At 57.7% G+C, this 21192-nt stretch overlaps 1 protein-coding gene across 1 annotated transcript; it reads left to right on the forward strand.

The window, feature by feature from the left end:
• On the forward strand, window positions 1885–15491 carry LOC110255765. The gene is made up of 5 exons (XM_021065385.1): window positions 1885–2355; window positions 2916–3034; window positions 5258–5366; window positions 13384–13503; window positions 14988–15491. Exons 1-5 carry the CDS (start codon window positions 2008–2010, stop codon window positions 15171–15173), a joined length of 882 nt encoding a protein of 293 aa, XP_020921044.1. The 5' UTR covers window positions 1885–2007; the 3' UTR covers window positions 15174–15491.

The following is a 21192-nucleotide window of genomic DNA, read 5'->3' on the forward strand; positions in this document are numbered from 1 at the left end:
CTCCGCTCTCCTATGCCCCTGCCCCTGCATCCTGCTTGCAAAGCCCCACGGGAGGGAAACTGCTGAGCCCGTCCCCTGAGCCAGGGCCCCTCATCCCACATTCCAAGGCTTCTTCCTGCAGGGAAGGCCCTCCTGGCCAAGACCCTGGAGGACTTCAGTGTTCGCACCCTTTATGACAAGCTCGAGGACCAGAGCCTGCACATGGCAGCCCAGCTGAGCAAGCACAGAAGCGACGCGCTGGCCTTCTACAGGAGTGCCAGCCAGCAGCTCCAGGGGCTCCAGGTCAGCCTCATCCCCAGAGGGCCAAGCCCACTGTCTCCCCTCCCAGGCAACAGCCACCACCCTTCCTTCTGGAAAATGCCTAAGTGGAGAAGGACTTTCATGTCCGGGAGGGTGACAGCCCTGGTTCTTCCAGGACCTCCTGCAGGGCCTCAGCACGACCAAGCAGCCAGGCCTGGGCAGGGTTGGGGACCCAGAGACCGGAGCCAGAGCCACTGCCCGGACCCACGCTGGTCAGAGTGAGGCCTCGCAGGGCAGCCTCACTGCAGCTTCTCCCAGGGAGCCCTGGCAGCAGCCTCCAGGTGAGAGGCAGGTATGCAGGTGTGGGCTGTGCCAGCAGATGAAAAGCCGTGATAAGCCACACTAGCACTGCACACTGCCTAGAGCATTTCACCTGGTGCCGTAACCAGACTGGGAGGAGACCTGCACCCGCCCTGGGCCTCCTGTGCCCCAGCTCCCTGGGACCGAGGGGGCCCTGGGACCCCTGCTTCTCCAGGCACTGCTCTCTGCAGCCCGTGGTGCTGTGTAATCACTGGACACGCGTTGCCTCCTTCAACGCATTCAATTGTCACAGAGAACCTGCTTTTATCGCCTCCCCATTGCATAGAAAAGGAAACTGAGGCCTAAAGAAGTTAAGGACCCTCCCACCTTCACACACAGCGCAGGGCCAGCCCAGAGCCAGATCTCTGCTGCACGAATCCCTTTCACGCTCCCACCACCTCTAGCTAACGGCACAAAGGGATGTGCCCACTAGACCTCACAGCCCGCCCGTCAGCACCCGACTGCAGCTCCCAGCCCAGTCGCAGCCCCTCCATGAAGTTCTCTGGCCCTTATGGGGGTGGGGGGCAGACTGCTCCTCAGTGAAGGTCACTCCCCAGAAAGGGCTGTGGGGCTGAGCTCCAGGCTCTTGGGTCACTTTTTCCATAACCCTCAGTCCTCACTGGCCTCCAGGTCCCAGCCCTGGGGAAGGGGAGTCAGAGATGCCAGAAACCCTTCCTGGCAGATGCATGCATGTGTGTGCGTGTGCGTGTGTGTGAGTGTGTGGCCTGTGAACCCTGGGGACCCAGCAATGATGGGGAGAGCCTTCCTGGAACTTCCCCAAACCATTCCTTCCTCAACTTCTCCGTTGTACACTTCTGGGCTAGAATATCCGGCCAAGTGATCACGAGAAGGAAAAGGACAAAGAAGCTGCTCTCCCCTGAGGTTTGCCTGAGACTAGGCTGGAAGCCTCTCGGTCCTGGGCACCGAGCGAGCCCAGTCAGGAGGCTGAATGCTACTGCAAACTAAAGGCCGTGGGTTCTGTTTGTCCTTAGTGGGGGGCAATTTTCCAAAAAAAATATGTGATGATGCGTTAGCAAATCACAGAGAAAAAACTGTTAACACTTTGGATAGATTATCCTACAACCCAGGAAACTCACTGTGGGCGGCAACTCAGACAGCCTCACTGCCCAGCCCCCACCCCCGGGGGTGCGCGGCCCCTCCCACGGCGTGCGCGGCTCCCCACGGCGTGCGCGGCCCCTCCCCCCACCCCGGGCGTGCGCGGGCCCCACGCTCACCCCCACGGCGTGCGCGTGCGCGGCCCCAGGCGTGCGTGTCCCCCGGCCGCGCCCTGAGGTGGGGAGCTGAGCTGTGCGGCTCTCGGTCCAACCACACCCGTGAGAGGCGTGAATGGGCGAAGGGCAAATCTCTACCGGTTTCTGAGTTAGAAACAGTAAGACAGAGGATGAGATGCAGCGAAGGGAGAGCCCGTCCAGACACAGGGCAGCAGGGCCCGCTCCTCAAGGCCCCGGACCGCCCGCCCGCGGACCGAGCGCGTGGCCGGTCCTGGGTGAGCGGGAAAGCGAGACACGAAGGAGGCAGGGGCGCGGCAGCCTCGCGGCAGGCAGGGCGCGGCACCTTTGGGGCTTGTGGTCGATGCCGGTGTGGCGAACTGTCGGTGGCCGTTCCTGTTCCTCCCCAGGCGGCACCTTCCGCGCCCCTGCCCCGGGGCGGCAGCCAGAGCTCGAGCAAGCCCTCGCGGGCCTGGCGGCCGCACTTTCCCAAACACAAGAGCCACCAACCGGGGCCAGTAGACAGGTGAGCACCCCCAACCCGCCAGCCTGACCCTGTGGGGACTCAGAAGCACGGGCACGCTCACACGCATGTATGCACAGCACACACACACGCTGCACATGCACCCCCCACACGGGCACGCGCACACTCACGCACTCCTGGGCCTTAGGCTCTGCAGGCGCCCCGCACCAAGGTCAAAACCAGGGTGCACTGCTGTGCCCAGAGATCAGCCCCTGCGCCTTCAAGCTCCTAACCTCCTCCCAAACGTTGGTCCGAGACAATGGCCACAACCTCGTCTAAGGGAAGGACTCCGCTCAGGCAGGCACCCCCAGAGCAGCAGCACAGAATCCATCGTGGCAGCCTGTGTCCCCAGGGGGCTGGGGGCATAGACAGAGGAGACCGGCACCCACAGCAGGTCTTAACTGCCCCTGGGCAGGTTCTTGGGCCCCTGCGACCAGGCAGGCGGTGCCAGGCTGCTGGGAGATGGCGTCCCAAGCTCGGCCCGCACATGCATCCAGGTCCCTTGCTGTTCTTTGCCTGGCCCAGAACTGGAGCAAAGTTACAGGACTGTCTGTTCTTCCAAGGCCTCTGGTCAGCCGGCTGAGCCGCCTCTCTCCGCCTGTCATCAAGACCCTCAGCTGGCGAGTGACGCGCCCCCACAGCCCCGGCCTCCGCCCTCCCAGGGGAAGCACCACAGCACCAGGTGGGGCGCCCATGGGCCCCCCAGCTCCCTGGCACCCGGGTTCTTATTCCTCATAAGCAGAACCTGAAGAGCCTCAACCCACTCGAAATTCAGGGCCAAGGTTTCGGGGCTCCAGGCCGGTGGTAACCCCAGGTGGTGGCCACCCTAGTTTGCCAGGGGGTTGCTGGTTTGAGGGCTTGATCAGAATCTGAGTCATTCACTGGGGCTGTTTGTTCCCACCCATGGGAATGAGGCCACATTCCCTCCGCTGACCTCAGACTGCCATTGCCACCTGCCTCCTCCTGACCTCCTTCCTCTGACCCCGTCTCTCTGGGGGTAGAGCCACACAGCCTCTGTGGTTGTGTGTGTTGATGTGATCTCTCTCCATCTGCTAAGATACATGGTCTGTCCTTCCCTTACCCCCTTTTACTGGCGGTCTGGGGTCACCGTCCCCAATGGCTTGTGTTTCCTGGTATCTGCTATCTGATTTAACCCTCACAACAACCCTGGGAGGTGGGAGCATTATTAACGGTGCGGAAGCTCAGAGAGGTCATGCTCCAGGACAGAGCTGGGATTTCAGCCCGAGAGACTGAATCTCAGAGCCCTCCCTGCACGGCCCTCCCGGCTCATCCCTCCACCAAACCCCTGCAGGCCTTCCTCATCTAAGGTACCCGGAAAGCTTACCAGAGAGTTCAAGTCTCCTGCAGGAAAGGGGAGAAGAATCTCGACTCTTGCTAAGGTCACAGGGCCCCGGGGCCCTTGGAGGGTCAGGGGCTGGGGAAAGCGGAACTGCACAAAGACAAGGCAAGTTAGGAACTGGAGACTGGATTGCAGACTGGACTCCGCTTGAACTTGCAGTCTGGAGCAAACACCTTCCAGCCAGCTGCATGAGCTGCAACCTGAGGATAGTCACTCAGCAGATGTTTCCTGCTGCCTTTGATGCAGAGCTGCAATCAGGGAGAACCAATGATTCTAATAAAGATGCTAGAGATTTAAAGAAGTCTGTAAGGATCAGGAAAGGCAAGATAGGCTTTAAGATAACGTTGGGTCCTGCTGGCATAGCTGTCGGGGACAGGTCTTCCTGGAGGAGAACCGCACCCACAAAGGTGGCGGTGAGAGCGCGCAGGTTTGACTCAGGAACTGAGAACAGTCCCTGAGGCCCAGAGGCTCCCTGGACACCGGCAGCGTCTCATTTCAAGGTGTGGAGGCTGAGAGCTGGCATTGGGGGGGGGGGAGGGGATTCTGAGGAGTACGGCATGTACTGACCAGGGTCCCAGCAGGAAGCAGCGGGCACGTTCTAGAAGGAACAGTTGAGAATGTCATGTGGTTTTGCAGTCCAGTCAGCCACGTGGGGTGAGGCAGTGCCCCTGCCAGGCCTGAAAGGGTGAGGGCAGAGGGCAGTCACGGGCCCGCAGGAGGAGCACCCTCTCCTGTGCCCATCTTAGGTCCCGCATGTGGGCAGCATGAGAAGCGCAAACAGCAGGCCTCAGCACTGCGCAGCCAGAGGGCTGGTTAGAACGGGGTCATACGGCATCTTCGCCACAGGGCGCTGCATTGCTGCACCTGCAGCACATGGAATGTCCCAGACGAGGGGTCGAATCGGAGCTCCCCTGAGGCCTACACCACAGCTCGTGGCAGTGCCAGATCCTTATCCCACTGAGCAAGGCCAGGGATCAAACCTTCATCCTCACAGACACTGTGTCAGGTTGTCCACCCACTGAGCCACATGGGAACTCAGAGGACAATACATTTTTAGAGAAGTGATGAGACAGGAAAGGGCTTTGAGCTTCTGGGGTGGTAAATACGTGAGTGGGTAGTGGTCCTGGATCAAGTGTTAGCAGGCTTCTATGTAAATTCCTCTGGTGCCACCTCTGGGCTGGTCAGGGTACTCCCGACCTTCCTGGCAGAGAAGGGAGGGAGGCATCTTCCGAACCCAAGTCCTGTTTTCAGGCAAACAAGGGAAGGCAGAGAGCTCATCTTGGGTCCCCGTCGCCTTCAGCTCAAAGTAATCGACAGGCCGAGCTGGCGTTTGCCGGGCAGCAAGTTCTGCTCCTGTCCCTGAGAGGTTCCCTCTGGCAGGGAAGCCTCAGGGTTTGTCAGACTCTCCATCACTTTAAGCTCTCATCTCTGCTCCTGGACACCCAGGGGAGGTTGACAGCAGCCGGTGTCCTCTGGTTCTAGTTGAGAGGGTGCCTCACTGGGCGGCAGGGCCTGAAAGGTGCCTCTTGTCCTCCTTCTCCCCAGCCCCCTACAGCACCCAGGACCTGGACAGCAATCCCGGGGTGACGTCAAAGGAGGAGACCCCCAGCACCCAGGCCTCGCGCAGAGGCACAGAGCCTTTCCTGAGCTCCAGGTAAGAGCCGGCTTGGTGGCCAGCCTGGGGCACATCTGGCTGGTGTGGGGAGGCCACTGCTCCTGCCAGCCTCTTACCTACACACCGTGTGCGGCCCTGGGGGACAGAAATCAAACACAGGATTGGAGAAAAATGACTGGGAAGGATGTTTTGTGGAACTAGAAATTAGGATTGGAGGAATTCCCATCGTGGCTTGGTGGTTAACGAACCCAACTAGCATCCATGAGGATGCGGGTTCGATCCCTGGCCTTGCGCCGTGGGTTAAGGATCCAGCGTTGCTGTGAGCTGTGGTGTAGGTCACAGATGCAGCTCGGATCCCGAGTTGCTGTGGCTGTGGTATAGGCCGGCAGCTACAGATCTGATTCAGCCCCTAGCCTGGGAACCTCCATGTGCTGTGGGTGCAGCCCTAGAAAGACAAAAAGACAAAAAAAGAAAGAAAGAAATTGGGATTGGAGAGGATTTCACTGTTGGCTGAGAGGGTTAAGGATCTGGAGATTGCATGCTATGAGGGAGCCAAAAAAAAAGCAATGGAGTTCCCATTGTGGCTCAGCAGTAATGAACCTGACTAGTACTCCTGAGGTTGTGGGTTCAATCCCTGGCCCCACTCAGTGGGTTAAGGATCCAGCATTTCCATGAGCTCTGGTGTAGGCCCGCAGCTGAAGTTCCAATTTGACCCCTAGCCCAGGAACTTCCATATGCTGCAGGTGCTGCCCATAAAAAAAAATCTTTCAGTCAACAAGTGTCATTGACTTCTACAGTATTCACAAGGGCAGGAGGTGGGAGCCTGTGAAGGTTTAAAAGAATTAAAAAAAAAAAAAAGGAAAGCAACAGTAGGTATGGCCACATAAATAATACAATACCTCTAGGTCAAAATTTTACCAGAAGTAGATGTTTTTAATCTTTTAGAAAAAAAAAATGTGTAAGTGGCCCTAAGAGAAAGGAAACACAAAAAGTAAATTATATAAAAACGTTCGGGAGTTCCTGTCATGGCTCAGCACGGTTAATGAACCCAACTAGGATCCACGAGGTTGAGGGTTCAATCCCTGGCCTCCCTCAGTGGGTTGAGGATCCGGTGTTGCCGTGAGCTGTGGTGTAGGTTGAAGTCTCAGCTCGGATCCCGCACTGCTGTGGCTGTGGTGTAGGCCGGCAGCTGCAGCTCCAATTTGACCTCTAGCCCGGGAACCTCCATATGCCACGGGTGCGGCTGTAAAATAGCAGCAACAGCAAAAAATGTTCAAAGAATCAGAAAAATGTTAAACTAGATGCCCTCTTTTATCTACCTGAAACATTTGACTTACGTACTAGGTAACCGAGGAATAAAGGAATAAACACTCCCATATGCCACTGGTTGAAGGGTACAAAATTTAAACCTTTTTGGAAAGTAATCTGGCAATTTGTATCAAATGCCTCCAAAGGAGCTCCTGCTGTGGCACAGTGATTAAGGACCCAGCATGGCCACAGCTCTGGCTCAGATTCGACCCCTGACCCAGGATCTTCCATGTGCTGCAAATGCGGCCCCCAAAAAAGCCTCTGAAATATTCATTCCATTTGACCTAGGGTCCCCAATTCTAAGAGTTTCTCTAAAGGGAACTAATTTTTAAATACAGGTAAACACTAAGAAATATGTTCATTGCAATTTTTATAACATAAAAGTAAATGACCTAAATTTCCAGTAATAGGAGTTGTCTTAATTATGGTAGAGACCTATCAGGAAATATTAAAGCAGGTATAAAAATGATGTTAAAGAGAACTGTGCGTGTCTTTAAAGGGAAAGATGAGGATAGAGAATTGCCTGTGGAAACATTTGCTTATTCTTAAAAAGAGAAGGGGGCACAGCAGAGCCGGGGAGTGAGGCCAGCTTGGGGGAGGTGATGAGAAGCCCTGATGAAGAACAAAGGCTGCTCCTCAGGGAGCTTTCGGCGCTGGGAACCTCAGCAGCAGAGCAGGAGCGTTTGCTGCCGGTGGTCTGGGGGCCCCAGCAGTTGTGGCCCTTGGCTGGGTCCCTGCCCTAGACTGGGCTTGCTGGGGCTCTGCAGTGGGCAGCTCTCCGCTGGAGTCCCTCCTCCTCCTCCTGGCCTGCGGGTCAGCCAAGACGGGTCCTCCCGGTGGCTGGGGGAGAAGCACAAAAGGGCTGTGGAGGCCCAGGCTCAGGATGGCTCAGGGTGACTGCTCCCGCCTAATGGCCCAGCATCCCCCGTGAGAAAAATGCCCACTCCCAGTGAGAGGGCAGCACCCAAGACCGTGGCACAGGGGTGCAGGCAAAGCCCTGGGGCCTCAGCAGGTTAGGGGGTGTCGGTGTGCTTGTTTATATGGCAGCGGTGCACTTTATTCATACGCGGCACCAAACAGGGTCACTGTTTACAGTTAGAAAAACAAAAGTGAGGAGTTCCCGTCATGGCGCAGCAGAAACGTATCCTACTAGGAACCATGAGATTACAGGTTCGATCCCTGGCTTTGCTCCGTGGGTTAAGGATCTGGCGTTGCCTTGAGCTGTGGTGTAGGTCACAGACACGGCTCGGATTCCGCGTGGCTGTGGCTGTGGTGTAGGCCGGCAGCTACAGCTCCGATTCGACCCCTAGCCTGGGAACCTCCATATGCCGTGGGTGCAGCCCTAAAAACAGACACACGCAAAAAAAGACACGAAGGCAGATCTGATCTGAAAGGGAGCAGAACTGTGAAGCAAACCTGTGAAGCCGCCTTCTGACAGGGCAGCCTCGGAAACCCCTGTTTTTGCCCACTCACAAGTGACACTGCCCCTTGGGGTGTCTGTTGCTCCAGCACTTTTCCCTCCTGTGCGGGGTGGGGGTGGGGGACAGGCTGGGAGACTCTTTCTACGGGAGGAGTGTTGCTTCCACTTCCCTCTTCATGCGGGTGACAGCCCGGGACACGTGAAGCTGCCTGACGTGGGACCCTCGGGTGTCCAGAATGCCTGGCAACCCTTTTATCCACCACTCACACGGACTGACGTGGTGAGTTTTCTCGTCACGGTGCCCAAGTGGAGCAGATAAAGGCGAGCTGTTTACTGAGCGTCCTGTGAGTGGGGCCCTGTGCTGGTCGCCGTCCCAGAGAACACACATGTGCACACATACACTCACACGTGCACACACTCACACGTGTGCGCACACGTCTACACGATCACACGTGCACACTCACGTGCACACACTCACACGTGTGCGCACACGTCTACACGATCACACACTCACACATGCACATAATCACACACATGCACACACACCTTGACACAGGCCTTCCCCTCAATCAGCCTGCACACATGGAGAGGGAGCCTCAGAGGGAGGTAACGGCCCAGGGCCGTTTCCAGTCCCATCCTGTCCTCATGCAGACCTTGTGCTCCTCCTCCTGCAACCGGGGCCCAGCCTCACCGAGAAGCAGAAGAGGAAGGGGAGCTCGGCTCCTCAGGGACCCGGCGGGAGCCAAACAGGGCTCTCCCCGTCCAGTGAGAAACACACACACACACACACACAGCACAGACACCTGCTGAAATATCCGTGTGACGAGGCGCCGTCTGAGTGGACACTGCCAGGCAGTACCTTTTTTTTGCTTTTTAGGGCCAAACTCACGGCACGTAGAGGTTCCCAGGCTAGGGGTCACATCAGAGCTACAGCCGCCGGCCTACACCACAGCCACAGCAACACAGGATCCGAGCTGTGTCTGCGACCTACGCCATAGCTCATGGCAACACCGGATCCTTAACCCACAAACTGAGGCCAGGGATCAAACCTGCAACGTCATAGTTCCTAGTTGGATTCGTTTCCGCTGCGCCACGACGGGAACTCCTGCCAGGCAGTGCTGGGTGCCCACTCCCGTCTCTCCGCTTCCCCTCATGCTTCCCATCCACTGGCACCACAGTGCCGCGTTCCAGGTGACCTCGCTGCGCTTCCACGGAGCCCCTTGCGCTGTCTCTAGATGACCCGGCTCGTTCCGCCCCCTTGGCACTTCTTCACTTCTGTGGGTCTCTTCTCCACAGGTCCTGTCCTTGCCCCAGGGCTCATCTTCCTCTGTCTCTCCTGCTGCCGTGACCTTCCATGATGGTCACACACTGTCCCCTGCCTCTTGGGTTGCCTGTCATGTCTGCTGGCGCCTTCATGAGCTGTCCTCGGTGCAGGCCCCTCTGGGCACAGCTGAGGTCATCTCTGCTCGCACACCCGCCACCTCCAGGCCTGTTAGTCACAGGGCCACGTCGCAGCTCTGGCCTCCCATGGGGCGAGGCACCCCCACAGTTCCAGTTTCTCCCTCCAGGCCTGTTCCCGCCTCAGCCCAGAGCAAGAAGCCTGCTGGCTCACGTGCTCAGGGCGGGTGCAGGTTTTTAATTCAAGTTCAGAAAAGGGTCAGCCACTTCCCATCCAGTCTTGACATGGTTTCTTCCATGAAAGCCCTGGAGCCTCCCCATCTGCCCAAAGAGGGGTTGACTCCTCAGCCTCCGAGGAGGAGCACCTGTGCCCACGCCTTCAGCTGTCCTGCCCTTGACTTGCGTCCCCCGCCTCCATGTCGCAAGACAGCCATTCTAATGCAGCTCCACATTTGCATTGCTGTTTTTTCTGGCATCTCTTGTGTGGAGCCAGAGGTGGTCTTTGCCCGACCGCCAAGCACACTGCATGGGATGTGGTGGTGGTACCCCGCAGAATGCCCCACAGGGAGCTTCAGTGGTCCAGGCTTAAAGCAAACCCCCCGGCACCACTGTGCCTGCAGCCCTGGGGACGCGTGCTTCCATCTTTCCACTTCGTGACCCTTAGCACGTGGCTTCGTCTTCCCCGTCACGTGCAGCCGCTAGAAAAGCAGCCAGGTGGAAGGATGACTGAGTCGGCTCTTGAAAGAGTTTGACCGAGTCCGTTCCCTCAGCAACACCCTTTTCCATCTCGTGACCCAAACGTTACCACTCGATCATCTCTGTCTATAAGAGCGGCCGAGACAAGCAGTTCTTCATCTGAAATGTCTCTGCCATAGGAGCCAAGAGGCCCTTCGCGACCTGCAGTCCCCAGCCCCCCCCCCTCTAAATCTCCAGCACCACATCCCGCTTTTCAAGACAGATTCCATCTGCCACCACACTGAGGCTTGATGCCATCCCACAGCGACCTGAACATCTCCTCGGGAGGTCCCCTCACTCGTCACTAATGTTGCCTTGTTCTGTGTCTGCCATTCCTTATAGACTTGATTGCCTTGGAAATTCACTAATGGAGTCCCAGAACCAAGCACTGGCTTGACACATAGTGGGTGCTCGATAAATATTTGTTTATTTATTTATTTATTTGCTTTTTAGGTCCACACCCGTGGCATATGGAAGTTCCCAGGCTTCAGGTCGAATTGGAGCTACACCTCCCAGCGTACCCCACAGCCACAGCACCGTGGGACCCAAGTCATGTCTGTGACCTACACCACAGCTCGTGGCAACACCAGATCCCCAACCCACAGACTGGTTTCCACTGCACCACAACAGGAACTCCAATAAATCTTTCTGTATGAGTGGATGGGTGAGTGCCTGGATGCATGGATGGGAGGATGGATGGATGGATGGATGGATGGACGGGTGAATGGATGGATGGGTGGGTGGAAGGATGGATGGGAGGATGGATGGATGAATGGGTGGATGGATGGAGGGATGGATGGATGGATGGGTGAATGGATGGATGGAAGGATGGGTGGATGGGAAGATGGATGGATGGATGGGAGGATAGATGGATGAAGGGATGGATGGATGGATGGGTGGGTGGGTGGGTGGAAGGATGGATGGGAGGATGGATGGAGGGATGGGAGGAGGGATGGAGGGATGGGAAGATGCATGGATGGATGGGTGGGTGGGTGGAAGGATGGATGGGAGGATGGATGGAGGGATGGGAGGAGGGATGGAGGGATGGGAGGAGGGATGGATGGATGGGTGGATGGATGGATGGATGGATGGGTGGGTGGAGGGATGGGAAGATGCATGGATGGGTGGGTGGGTGGGTGGAAGGATGGATGGGAGGATGGATGGAGGGATGGGAGGAGGGATGGAGGGATGGGAGGAGGGATGGATGGATGGGAGGATGGATGGAGGGATGGATGGGGGGATGGATGGATGGGAAGATGCATGGATGGATGGGTGGGTGGGTGGAAGGATGGATGGGAGGATGGATGGAGGGATGGGAGGAGGGATGGAGGGATGGGAGGAGGGATGGATGGATGGACGGGTGAATGGATGGGTGGGTGGGTGGAAGGATGGATGGGAGGATGGATGGATGAATGGGTGGATGGATGGAGGGATGGATGGATGGATGGATGGGTGGATGGATGGATGGAAGGATGGGTGGATGGGAAGATGGATGGATGGATGGGAGGATAGATGGATGAAGGGATGGATGGATGGATGGGTGGGTGGGTGGGTGGAAGGATGGATGGGAGGATGGATGGAGGGATGGGAGGAGGGATGGAGGGATGGGAAGATGCATGGATGGATGGGTGGGTGGGTGGAAGGATGGATGGGAGGATGGATGGAGGGATGGGAGGAGGGATGGAGGGATGGGAGGAGGGATGGATGGATGGGTGGATGGATGGATGGATGGATGGGTGGGTGGAGGGATGGGAAGATGCATGGATGGGTGGGTGGGTGGGTGGAAGGATGGATGGGAGGATGGATGGAGGGATGGGAGGAGGGATGGAGGGATGGGAGGAGGGATGGATGGATGGGAGGATGGATGGAGGGATGGATGGGGGGATGGATGGATGGGAAGATGCATGGATGGATGGGTGGGTGGGTGGAAGGATGGATGGGAGGATGGATGGAGGGATGGGAGGAGGGATGGAGGGATGGGAGGAGGGATGGATGGATGGACGGGTGAATGGATGGGTGGGTGGGTGGAAGGATGGATGGGAGGATGGATGGATGAATGGGTGGATGGATGGAGGGATGGATGGATGGATGGATGGGTGGATGGATGGATGGAAGGATGGGTGGATGGGAAGATGGATGGATGGATGGGAGGATAGATGGATGAAGGGATGGATGGATGGATGGGTGGGTGGGTGGGTGGAAGGAGGGATGGGAGGAGGGATGGAGGGATGGGAAGATGCATGGATGGGTGGGTGGGTGGGTGGAAGGATGGATGGGAGGATGGATGGAGGGATGGATGGGGGGATGGATGGATGGGAAGATGCATGGATGGATGGGTGGGTGGGTGGAAGGATGGATGGGAGGATGGATGGAGGGATGGGAGGATGGATGGAGGGATGGGAGGATGGATGGAGGGATGGGAGGAGGGATGGAGGGATGGGAGGAGGGATGGATGGATGGGTGGATGGATGGATGGATGGGTGGGTGGAGGGATGGGAAGATGCATGGATGGATGGATGGATGGAGAGATGGATGGGTGGGTGGGTGGAAGGATGGATGGGAGGATGGATGGATGAATGGGTGGATGGATGGATGGATGGATGGGTGGGTGGAGGGATGGGAAGATGCATGGATGGATGGATGGGTGGGTGGGTGGAGGGATGGGAAGATGCATGGATGGATGGATGGAGGGATGGATGGGGGGATGGATGGATGGGAAGATGCATGGATGGAAGGATGGATGGAGGGAGGGATGGATGGATGGATGGATGAACTGAGAGGTGGATGAATGTTCCCTGTGCTCTCTTGTATCTCCGTGTTTCCACACATGCTGTTCCTCTGGCCTCACAGGGCCTTCTCCCATTGTCCACCCAGTTAATTCCTATTTGTTGTTAAGATTCAGCTGAGATGCCTCTCCCCTTCCGGAGAGAGCTCCCTGACCACACCCGCCTGGCTTAGTGGTCCTGCTTTTCGCTCCTGTAGCTCCTGTACTTCCCTCCACAATAACCTTCACGCGACTGGATGGTAGGCCTGGCTTTACTTTTCTTCAGGGGCCGCGTTCTTCGAGGGCAGACCTGACTGGACCCCTGTGTGTCCGTCACTGATGCCGCTGTCACAGGGCCGGTGCCCGATGGACTTTTAATGACACGAGAATAAAAGTGAAAGTAACAACGACCATCTGTCGCTTGTTTCTAGAGGAAGACACGGCAGGTGGAAGACAGTTTGGATGCGCTGAACGAGGAGTTCTTCCAGCTCACTGCTCAAGCCTTAGCGCTCCAGAAAGAGGAGGACAAGCCAGGCCAACTGCTGCCCGTGGTAAGGCCGCAAGACCGTCATCTCAGCTCCTGAGGCGTCCACAGATAGCTGGGTCTCACGGGGTGGGGTCCACAGAGTCACAGCCCCTCCATAGAAGGGGGTGGGAACCACATGACCAGCTCTGACCACAAGGCCTGCGAGCCACAGTCTGGTTTTGCCTGTTGGGTTTGGCAAACCGAAGGCTGAGCCATGAAGCCTGTGAGTCTCCTTGGGCCTCTGAGGAAACTGATGGCAAGACCGGGAGGGACATGAAAAGGGGACACTGGAAACAGCTTCTTTAGAGGCAGCCTAATAGCCCAGGGTCCTGGAACAAGCGTCCCGTCTACACCGCTCCCATCCCAGCTCAGGTCTCTGGCGGCGTAGACACAGGGAGGTTGGAGGCCACACAGGCAGGGGGTAGAAGTAAAAGCTGTGTCTGCACAGAGCTCGATGAAACTTCACTAAAGCAGGTGTCCGGCTGGTGGGCCTCAGTCTGAGCTTGGTTTTTAGCACTTCGTTAAAATACTCTTTCTCTGGACCTGAGTTTTTGGTGCCCCTTTGACTTTTGCACCCAAGCCCAGTGCCTCCTTCGTGTCACCCTAGTGCCGGCCTTGCTGAGGTGCTGGAGATGGCAGTGCCCTTGGCGGGGGGGGCAGGTGCCCCCTGCCACCAGGCTTCCAAGAGCGGGTTCCAGCTCCGGGAGAGCCCGTTCACCAGGAAATCCCTCTTCACACCTGGGAGCCCAGATGCTCCCGGAACACAGACGGTTCCACGAGAACAGAGTGTGTGCCTGCGCCTTGGGGGAAAGGGGTCTGGAAAATCCATTCTCCTTGGTCACACTGACCTCTCAAGTCAAACACCACCAGAAAGGGCCCCTGGGCCCCCAGACAAGTCGACAGGATTTATCTTGGGTGTAGACGAGGTCCGACGGGCCACGCGACAGCCACGAAACGCACAGAGCCGTGTCTTCCTCTGGCCCCCAAGGCCCCTGAACCCCCACACTGGGTCCTCCCCCCGGGGGACCCGGGTGCAGGTCGTCGTGTCCCCTCCCAAGGAGCCCTACCGCACCCCCAGCTCACCCAGACCCTCCCCGGAGACCTTGCTGAGCCAGCATCTCGGCTGCAGGGTGGAGGGACGGGGCTCAGATGAGAGCGATTTGTGAGAATGAAGAGGCGGGAAGCCTCTGTGCTCACAGAGACGGTGTGTAAATATCCCTGGTATTAAGGAAGGAACACACAGGATGAGCAGAGGGGCTGTAAAAGATTTAATTCCTCACTAATTGTTCCAAGTTATTAACCGTGACGATTGTGTGATGAAATAATTAGTTGTTGTGCAGGAACGAACGCGGCACCATAAACTCAGGGACACTGTGTCTGTGTTTGTGACACGTGGGGCCAGTCCCTGCGCAGGCGTTGGGACGCTGGTTGGGGGGACTGTCACTGGGTGGGCCCAGGGCAGTGGGGCCGTCTTCCTCATCTGTGTCCTTTTCCCGCTGGCTGTGGCAGGAGGACAGGCAGGACCTGGCAGAGGCAGGAGAGAGCCTGGGGCCCTGGGCCCTGAGGAGCGACCAGGCCCTAGCACTGGAGGCCAGGAGAGCCTGCCTGGCTCGGAGGGCAGACGACCTGGAGTGGGAGCTGGCCCTGCTCCTCCAGGTGGCAGCTGGCAGGTGGCCCAGCGTGGCAAGACGCTGAGTCACAGGGACAGGCCAGGCGCCTCTGCTCTCTGCGGACGGAAGGGGTGGGCGTCTGGGGGCCTGCCGGCCGGGAGTGACTGCAGGCCTTAGGGCGGCTCCCAGGGAACACCCAGATTCCCCTTGAACTGTGCTGATTCCTGCCTGTGACCCTTTGGGGCAGCCAGCTGGGGAATAAAGTTACATAGGTTGAGAATCAGCCTGTGTTCCCATCACTGCGTCTGTCCATCGAGCCCTTGTGGTCTGAGCCAAATGCCCCCAAAAGCATCACCTGGGGCCCCTGGCTTCAGGGGGTAACAGGTGCAGCCCAAGCACAGAGTGCCCCCCCCCCCAGTCCATCACTGTGATCTCTCATAGGGAGCCCAGGGACCTTGGTCCCTTCGAGGCACTGGTGACCTCCCGGAGGACAGAGAAGCAGCAGAGGGGACGCTGCCATGCCCCGCAGGGTTAGCAGAGGCTGGAACCCTAACGGAGATCCCTGAGTGCGTCTCCAGAGCAGCAGATGAGGGACCAGCTTGTTGGAAACCCCTCCGCCTGTGTCCCGCTGTCCTGGTCCCCCTGCTGTGGCTGCTTTTCCCCTCTGACTGCACCCCCTCCACGCTTCCCTGAGCCCGGGTGATGTGTGTCACCAGACCGCGCAGCCGGTCAATATAGCAGTGGGGTCTGAGCGGTTTCCTAGGAACTTAGAGTTGGCTCCTGCTGTTTTCAGGCTGGCCACACACGACTAGAGTTCTGCACAGGTCCTGAGAGTGGGCCGGTGCCGAACACGGACCACCTCCCCCTTTCCTCCCTCGGGCCCCTCCCCCACACCTAGCCCCCCCCGCCCCCCCCCCCGACTGCTTTGTGCCATAAACATCTCGAGCCCCTCGCCTTCAGGGAAGGGGATCCGAGGTTTGTTCTTCTCCTCACTTGGCTGCCTCATGAATGCACCTCTTCTCAGCTGCAGACAAACCTGGGTCGATGCCAACCCTCTCGTCACCCCCTGGGACCTACCCCAGAGGCCGCTCGCTCCACCCCCCAGCCCACTCTCGACATCCTCTGCTGTCTGCCCTTCGCTGATCCCTACTTTAGTCCAGTTCTGTCCCACCTCCTAGATTATAAGAGTCACGCACACGCTGCTCGGCCTCCCGCACACTGCCTCCCGCGTGTGGCACAGCAGTGACCCAGACACGTTTCGTGATGCCCGCGGCCTCATGGATGCAGACCAGCCCTGAGAGCACATGGTCACGCCGGGGGCCCCACCAGCACATGCAAAGCTTTGCGGACCCCAAGTTCCAGCCTAGGGGCAGCCTGGGAGGGCACTGAAGGCCGGGGAGGTGGCACTCCAGGGCTGCAACCCTCAGGACACCTGCAGGGAGGGCCAGGACTTGACCCAAGCCTTCCAGTGTGAAACGCAGGTGCTGGAAGGGGCAGGAAGAAGGGGGAGCATGCGTCAGACTAGTCAAGGGGCTTCGAGGTTCTGGCCAAAAAGCCTCGGGGAAGAACTACTTTAGGAAGAGGATACTCCGGGAAGAGCCGGGGTGAAGAGTGTCCTGGGCTCCTGGGGCCCCCTCCCCCCAAGTACTGCTCCTTGGCCCCAGGGCCAGGCCAGGGCAGGCTACAGAACTGTGTCCAGCCTCTTCTGACGGCCAGCATCAAGTCGAGGCTCTCGGCCCGGGCTTAAGCAGCTTCAGCCACCCCTGGACTCCCGTATCTGGGCCGGGGACACAGGGTCCCCAAGCGGTTGTTCACACAGGGCCTGGAGGAACGGCCACCCTGTCATGCCCCAAACATTCAGGAGGGAGCCACCTCTGCCACAGAGGCCGAGGGTCCCCAAGGTGTCACCCCTGAGACCCCACAGGGCTCCAGGTCACTGAGGGAGGGGCATGCTGCTATAGGGGCTGAGTCCTCACCGTGGGCGAGGGCCGTGGGCTGCTCCACGCCGTCTCATTTCCCGGCGGGTAGGACCTTCTCAGAAGTGCTCACTGCCCTCCACAGAGGTGAGCGCCTCCTGTCCCTTTTTGGAGCTCGAGTCCTGCACCAGGACAGAAGGACAGTCAGCCCCCACTTCGGGTAATAAAAAGGCACCAACGATGCTGGCCCCCCACTGCCCCTGGGCCTCGACGCAGCTCCATGGATCCAAACTGCCGCCCAGCAGCCTCGGGGACTGACACAGCTGATTCGAGTGACCTAGAGATCCGTTGCCAACACCATCAAACCGAAACAGCCCAGACGCGTGTGTGCGTGTGGCTTAGCAGGATAACAACCTGACCTCCTCTCTGTGAGGACAAGGGTTCGATCCCTGGCCTCACTCAGTGAGTTAAGGATCCAGTGTTGCTGTGGCCTTGGCACAGGGTGCAGCCCTAAAAAGAAAAAAAAAAAAAAGCCAAAGATATAATAGGCAACATACAAATCATTGGAAATCACTCAAGTTTTAACCTTGACTGCTAGGTTAGTGTGTGTTAGTATAGACTCAGAAATAAATCACCTGCCCTCTCTAATTTCAAATTATCCTGAAATTGCAAAGGAAGACATTTTTAAACTTTCGGACTTTGTAATAGTTGATCTGCATGATCTGCCCTTTTGTAAAAATGTGCCGCCACTGACAAGGGACAGGCTGGCCACCCCTGTGTCCGCCCTCCCGCTCACAATGTCTGTGCCCAGCAGAAGCGCCTCGTGGATGGCACGGGACCCTGCACCACAGGCTGGCACATGGGTGAGGACCTGGAGAATAAGGGGCGCTGCCAGAGGCCAGCCCTTCTCTACTGCCCACGTGGCAGGAGCACCAGCCCCTCAAAGGGCCCCTGCGTGCCTGTGTCCTGGCTGAGCCTCAGGCTCAGGGAGTGGGGGGGGGGGGTGCCTGGACCGAGGCCACTTTTGTAAAAAGCACCTGTCATTTCCCCCGCGTGGGCAGCGTCTCTCAGAAAACACCACAGCATTTCCGCGTTGGAGGTGCTCCCAGCTCTGGGCCGCCTGCCCCTACACAGACCAGGGACAGCCCCCAGGACACGCAGGGCCCGGTCACAGCCCTGCCCCATCCCGCCCTGCATTCCTTCCTTCTGTGCTGTTGACAGCCAAGCCTCCCAGCTCTGCTCTGGCATCAGGAAGCCCAGGGACTGAGGCACAGGCCCCCTCTGCCCTGCCTGCCATCCACGGTGTGAGGCCCGAGGGCCTGGCTCTGAGAGACACCTCGGCTCCCACCTAGGCCATGGGTCACAGGAAGAGTCCCCCCAGGGCCTGAGAACTGAGGCTCCCTCCTCCATTGCCGGGGGGCTGCCCTCTGCTGCCTCTGCCATGCCCCCCCCATGGAGGTGTCCCTCACCTATAAAAGGATGATCATAGGAAAATCACTCGGCCCATCAGGATTAAGTGAGCTGTTACAAGTTCGTTTCTTACTGGGGTGACCTGAGCATGGTAAACATTAGGTGAGAAGCAGCCTCTGTCACCCTCTTCCTTGTTCTGTCAGATGGCGCTAATTGTAACACCTGCTGCAGGGTTGTTTTGCGCTTCAGTCTTTACAAGAGCTTTGAACTCCCAGCAAGCACTTTGTAAGTGTTCCCTATTAAAATACCCTTTTGTGTTGTTATGCATTTCAAGTCGAGATGGCATGAGCAGGGCAGAGTGCAAGCTTTCCTGCCCCTTTTCTGGGACGGCTTAAAACGTTTCATCCACAGCCCACTTGGGACAGAAGAGCCCTTCCTGGAGACGCTGCCACCACATCCCTCCGTAGCCGCAGGAACACCGTAAAAGGGATGCTTGATTCTCCTGAGCTGTGTCCAGTACATCACTGATTCTCTCGCATCTCTCAAAGTGCTTTGGAGGTCTGGTCTGGCTTCGCGGCTCCCTGGCTGTGGGGACAGAGACACTGACCATGTCCTAGCACAGCCGGCTGTGTTTCAGCTGCTCAGAAAACAGGACCTGCAGTCCCAGAAAGAGAGTGTCCTGTCCAGCATCGCCCCAACCACAGGCTGCAAGACACCTGTGTTTGAAGAAGAAAAGAGTCCTCCTCTGTATTCAGAGAAACTACATGCATCAGGAAGAGAATTCTGACCATCTTGGAGGTGCCCGGGAGAATAAATGATGGAAGGGGTGAAATGACCCAACCAGAGCCACACACGAGCAGCACTGCTGGGATACACGGTCAGCTCCCAACCTTGAAGACGGTGTCCTGGAGTTATGCTTTGGCTGCTCTGGCCTTTTAGGGAAGGGAGCCCCGAGCAGCCCCAAGGTCAAGTGCCTAGACAGGCCCTGCTAAGGGCAGGAGGCGGGGTGGGTTCAGCACCAGGAGAATGTGCAAGACTTGCGCTCATGGCCCATTGCTTCTACTCCCGGACCTGGAATTATAACCCTCTAGTCTTCAGGAAGCCCTCGTTAGGCACTGAGCATCTGAGAGCCTATTTGAGATAACGTGAAGGCTTGGATAAAACGCCTGGTCACTGATGGGTCCTAAACCAACTTTGCAGCAGCTGTTTTAAATTTATATGTGACCAGCAAGTCTCTCCATCGGTAAGCGCTCTGGGGATACAGAGGAGAAACCACAGTCCCCAGCTCTGGCTGAAATGGAATCTGGGCTTTCGACCAGTAACGATGCCAACAGGGAGAAAATGATCCCTGATTGTGGGGTGGGGACCGTCTGTCCTCAGCCTGCAGTAACTCGTCTTTGCCACAAGGGGGCGCGCGCGTATGAACCGGCCGTCGCGCTTCTCAGACGCGAAGGAGGGTACCCTCGGTGCAGAGGGTTCCCCTCGAGTTCCGAGGCACGGCAGTGACTGATGAAACTGCATGTGGGGACACTAGTGGAGACCCGAGGCGGTATCCTTTGGGCTCCAGCTTGGTTGTTGGGGTGGGAGTCGGGGGCGTATTCCCTTTCAGCCTGTACTTTCAGACCAGCTTCTTCTGCAGGAATGGTGCCTGTAGTGCAGATGCTCTGCTTTGCGCCAAGAGCAGAGGGAAGAGTGGGGAGGTGCAGGAAGGATGGAAGGACCGGCGAGTTGAGGGCAAAGCTGCCCCAGAGTGGGAAAGGGGGAGGCCCGGGCGCAGAGGGTCTCACAGCCCCTCCCCCACCCCCAGTACCACCCGGGAGGGCTCGGTGGGGTGGGGCTGGGGCTGGGGCTGGGGCAGAGACAGCCTCGGGGGAGTCCGACTCCGCCTCAGAGCCAAAGGGCATCTGCCCGGCCCGGACCTTGGTTTCCCAGGCCCCTTGCAGCCTCAGGAAGCCGCTGCCTCTGAGCCACCAAGAGTGGGCTGCATGGCTGGTCCGCGGCGCCCTCCTGGGAGCTTCCTGCTCACTCTTCCTTCTTCCCTTTCTGGGTGTGGACACGTAGGGCGAGGCCTGGCCCAGAAGGGCTATGAGGAAATCCCCCTCCCGCCCTGACTCTTGCCTCCCTTACAGACTTCACGTGGGAAATAAGCCACTGAAACCTTGGAGTTTCTCAAGTGCAGTAGCAAGGTTTGGTGAAATCTGTTGAATTGATGTGAATTTACCTAAATGTGTTTTGCCTGGGCGTTGTCCGTGGCCTTCGGTGTAGCTGGAAGGAGGGTGGCATCGCCCTGGAGCTTCCGCAGCTTCTCAACATGTGTGCTTGGGGAGGGTCCTGGGGCCAGCATGGGCTTGCCCAGGGGGGCAGTCATGGGCTCCTCACATAGGTTCTTGTAATTGTCTTCAGGTCTTGTCTCTGAGACTTTTCACAAAACTTCAGGCAGAGGCATAGGTGGGACAAGATTTTGAATTGCGGAGTTCCCGTCATGGCGCAGTGGTTAACGAATCCGACTAGGAACCATGAGGTTGCAGGTTCGATCCCTGCCCTTGCTCAGTGGGTTAACGATCCGGTGTTGCCATGAGCTGTGGTGTAGGTCGCAGACGCTGCTCGGATCCCGAGTTGCTGTGGCTCTGGCGTAGGCCGGTGGCTACAGCTCCGATTAGACCCCTAGCCTGGGAACCTCCATATGCCGCAGGAGCAGCCCAAGAAATAGCAAAAAAAAAAGACAAAAATAAATAAATAAATTAATTAATTAATTTAAAAAAAGATTTTGAATTGCCA

This window comes from Sus scrofa, chromosome 11 (assembly GCF_000003025.6).
Source record: "Sus scrofa isolate TJ Tabasco breed Duroc chromosome 11, Sscrofa11.1, whole genome shotgun sequence".
Classification (NCBI taxonomy): domain Eukaryota; kingdom Metazoa; phylum Chordata; class Mammalia; order Artiodactyla; family Suidae; genus Sus; species Sus scrofa.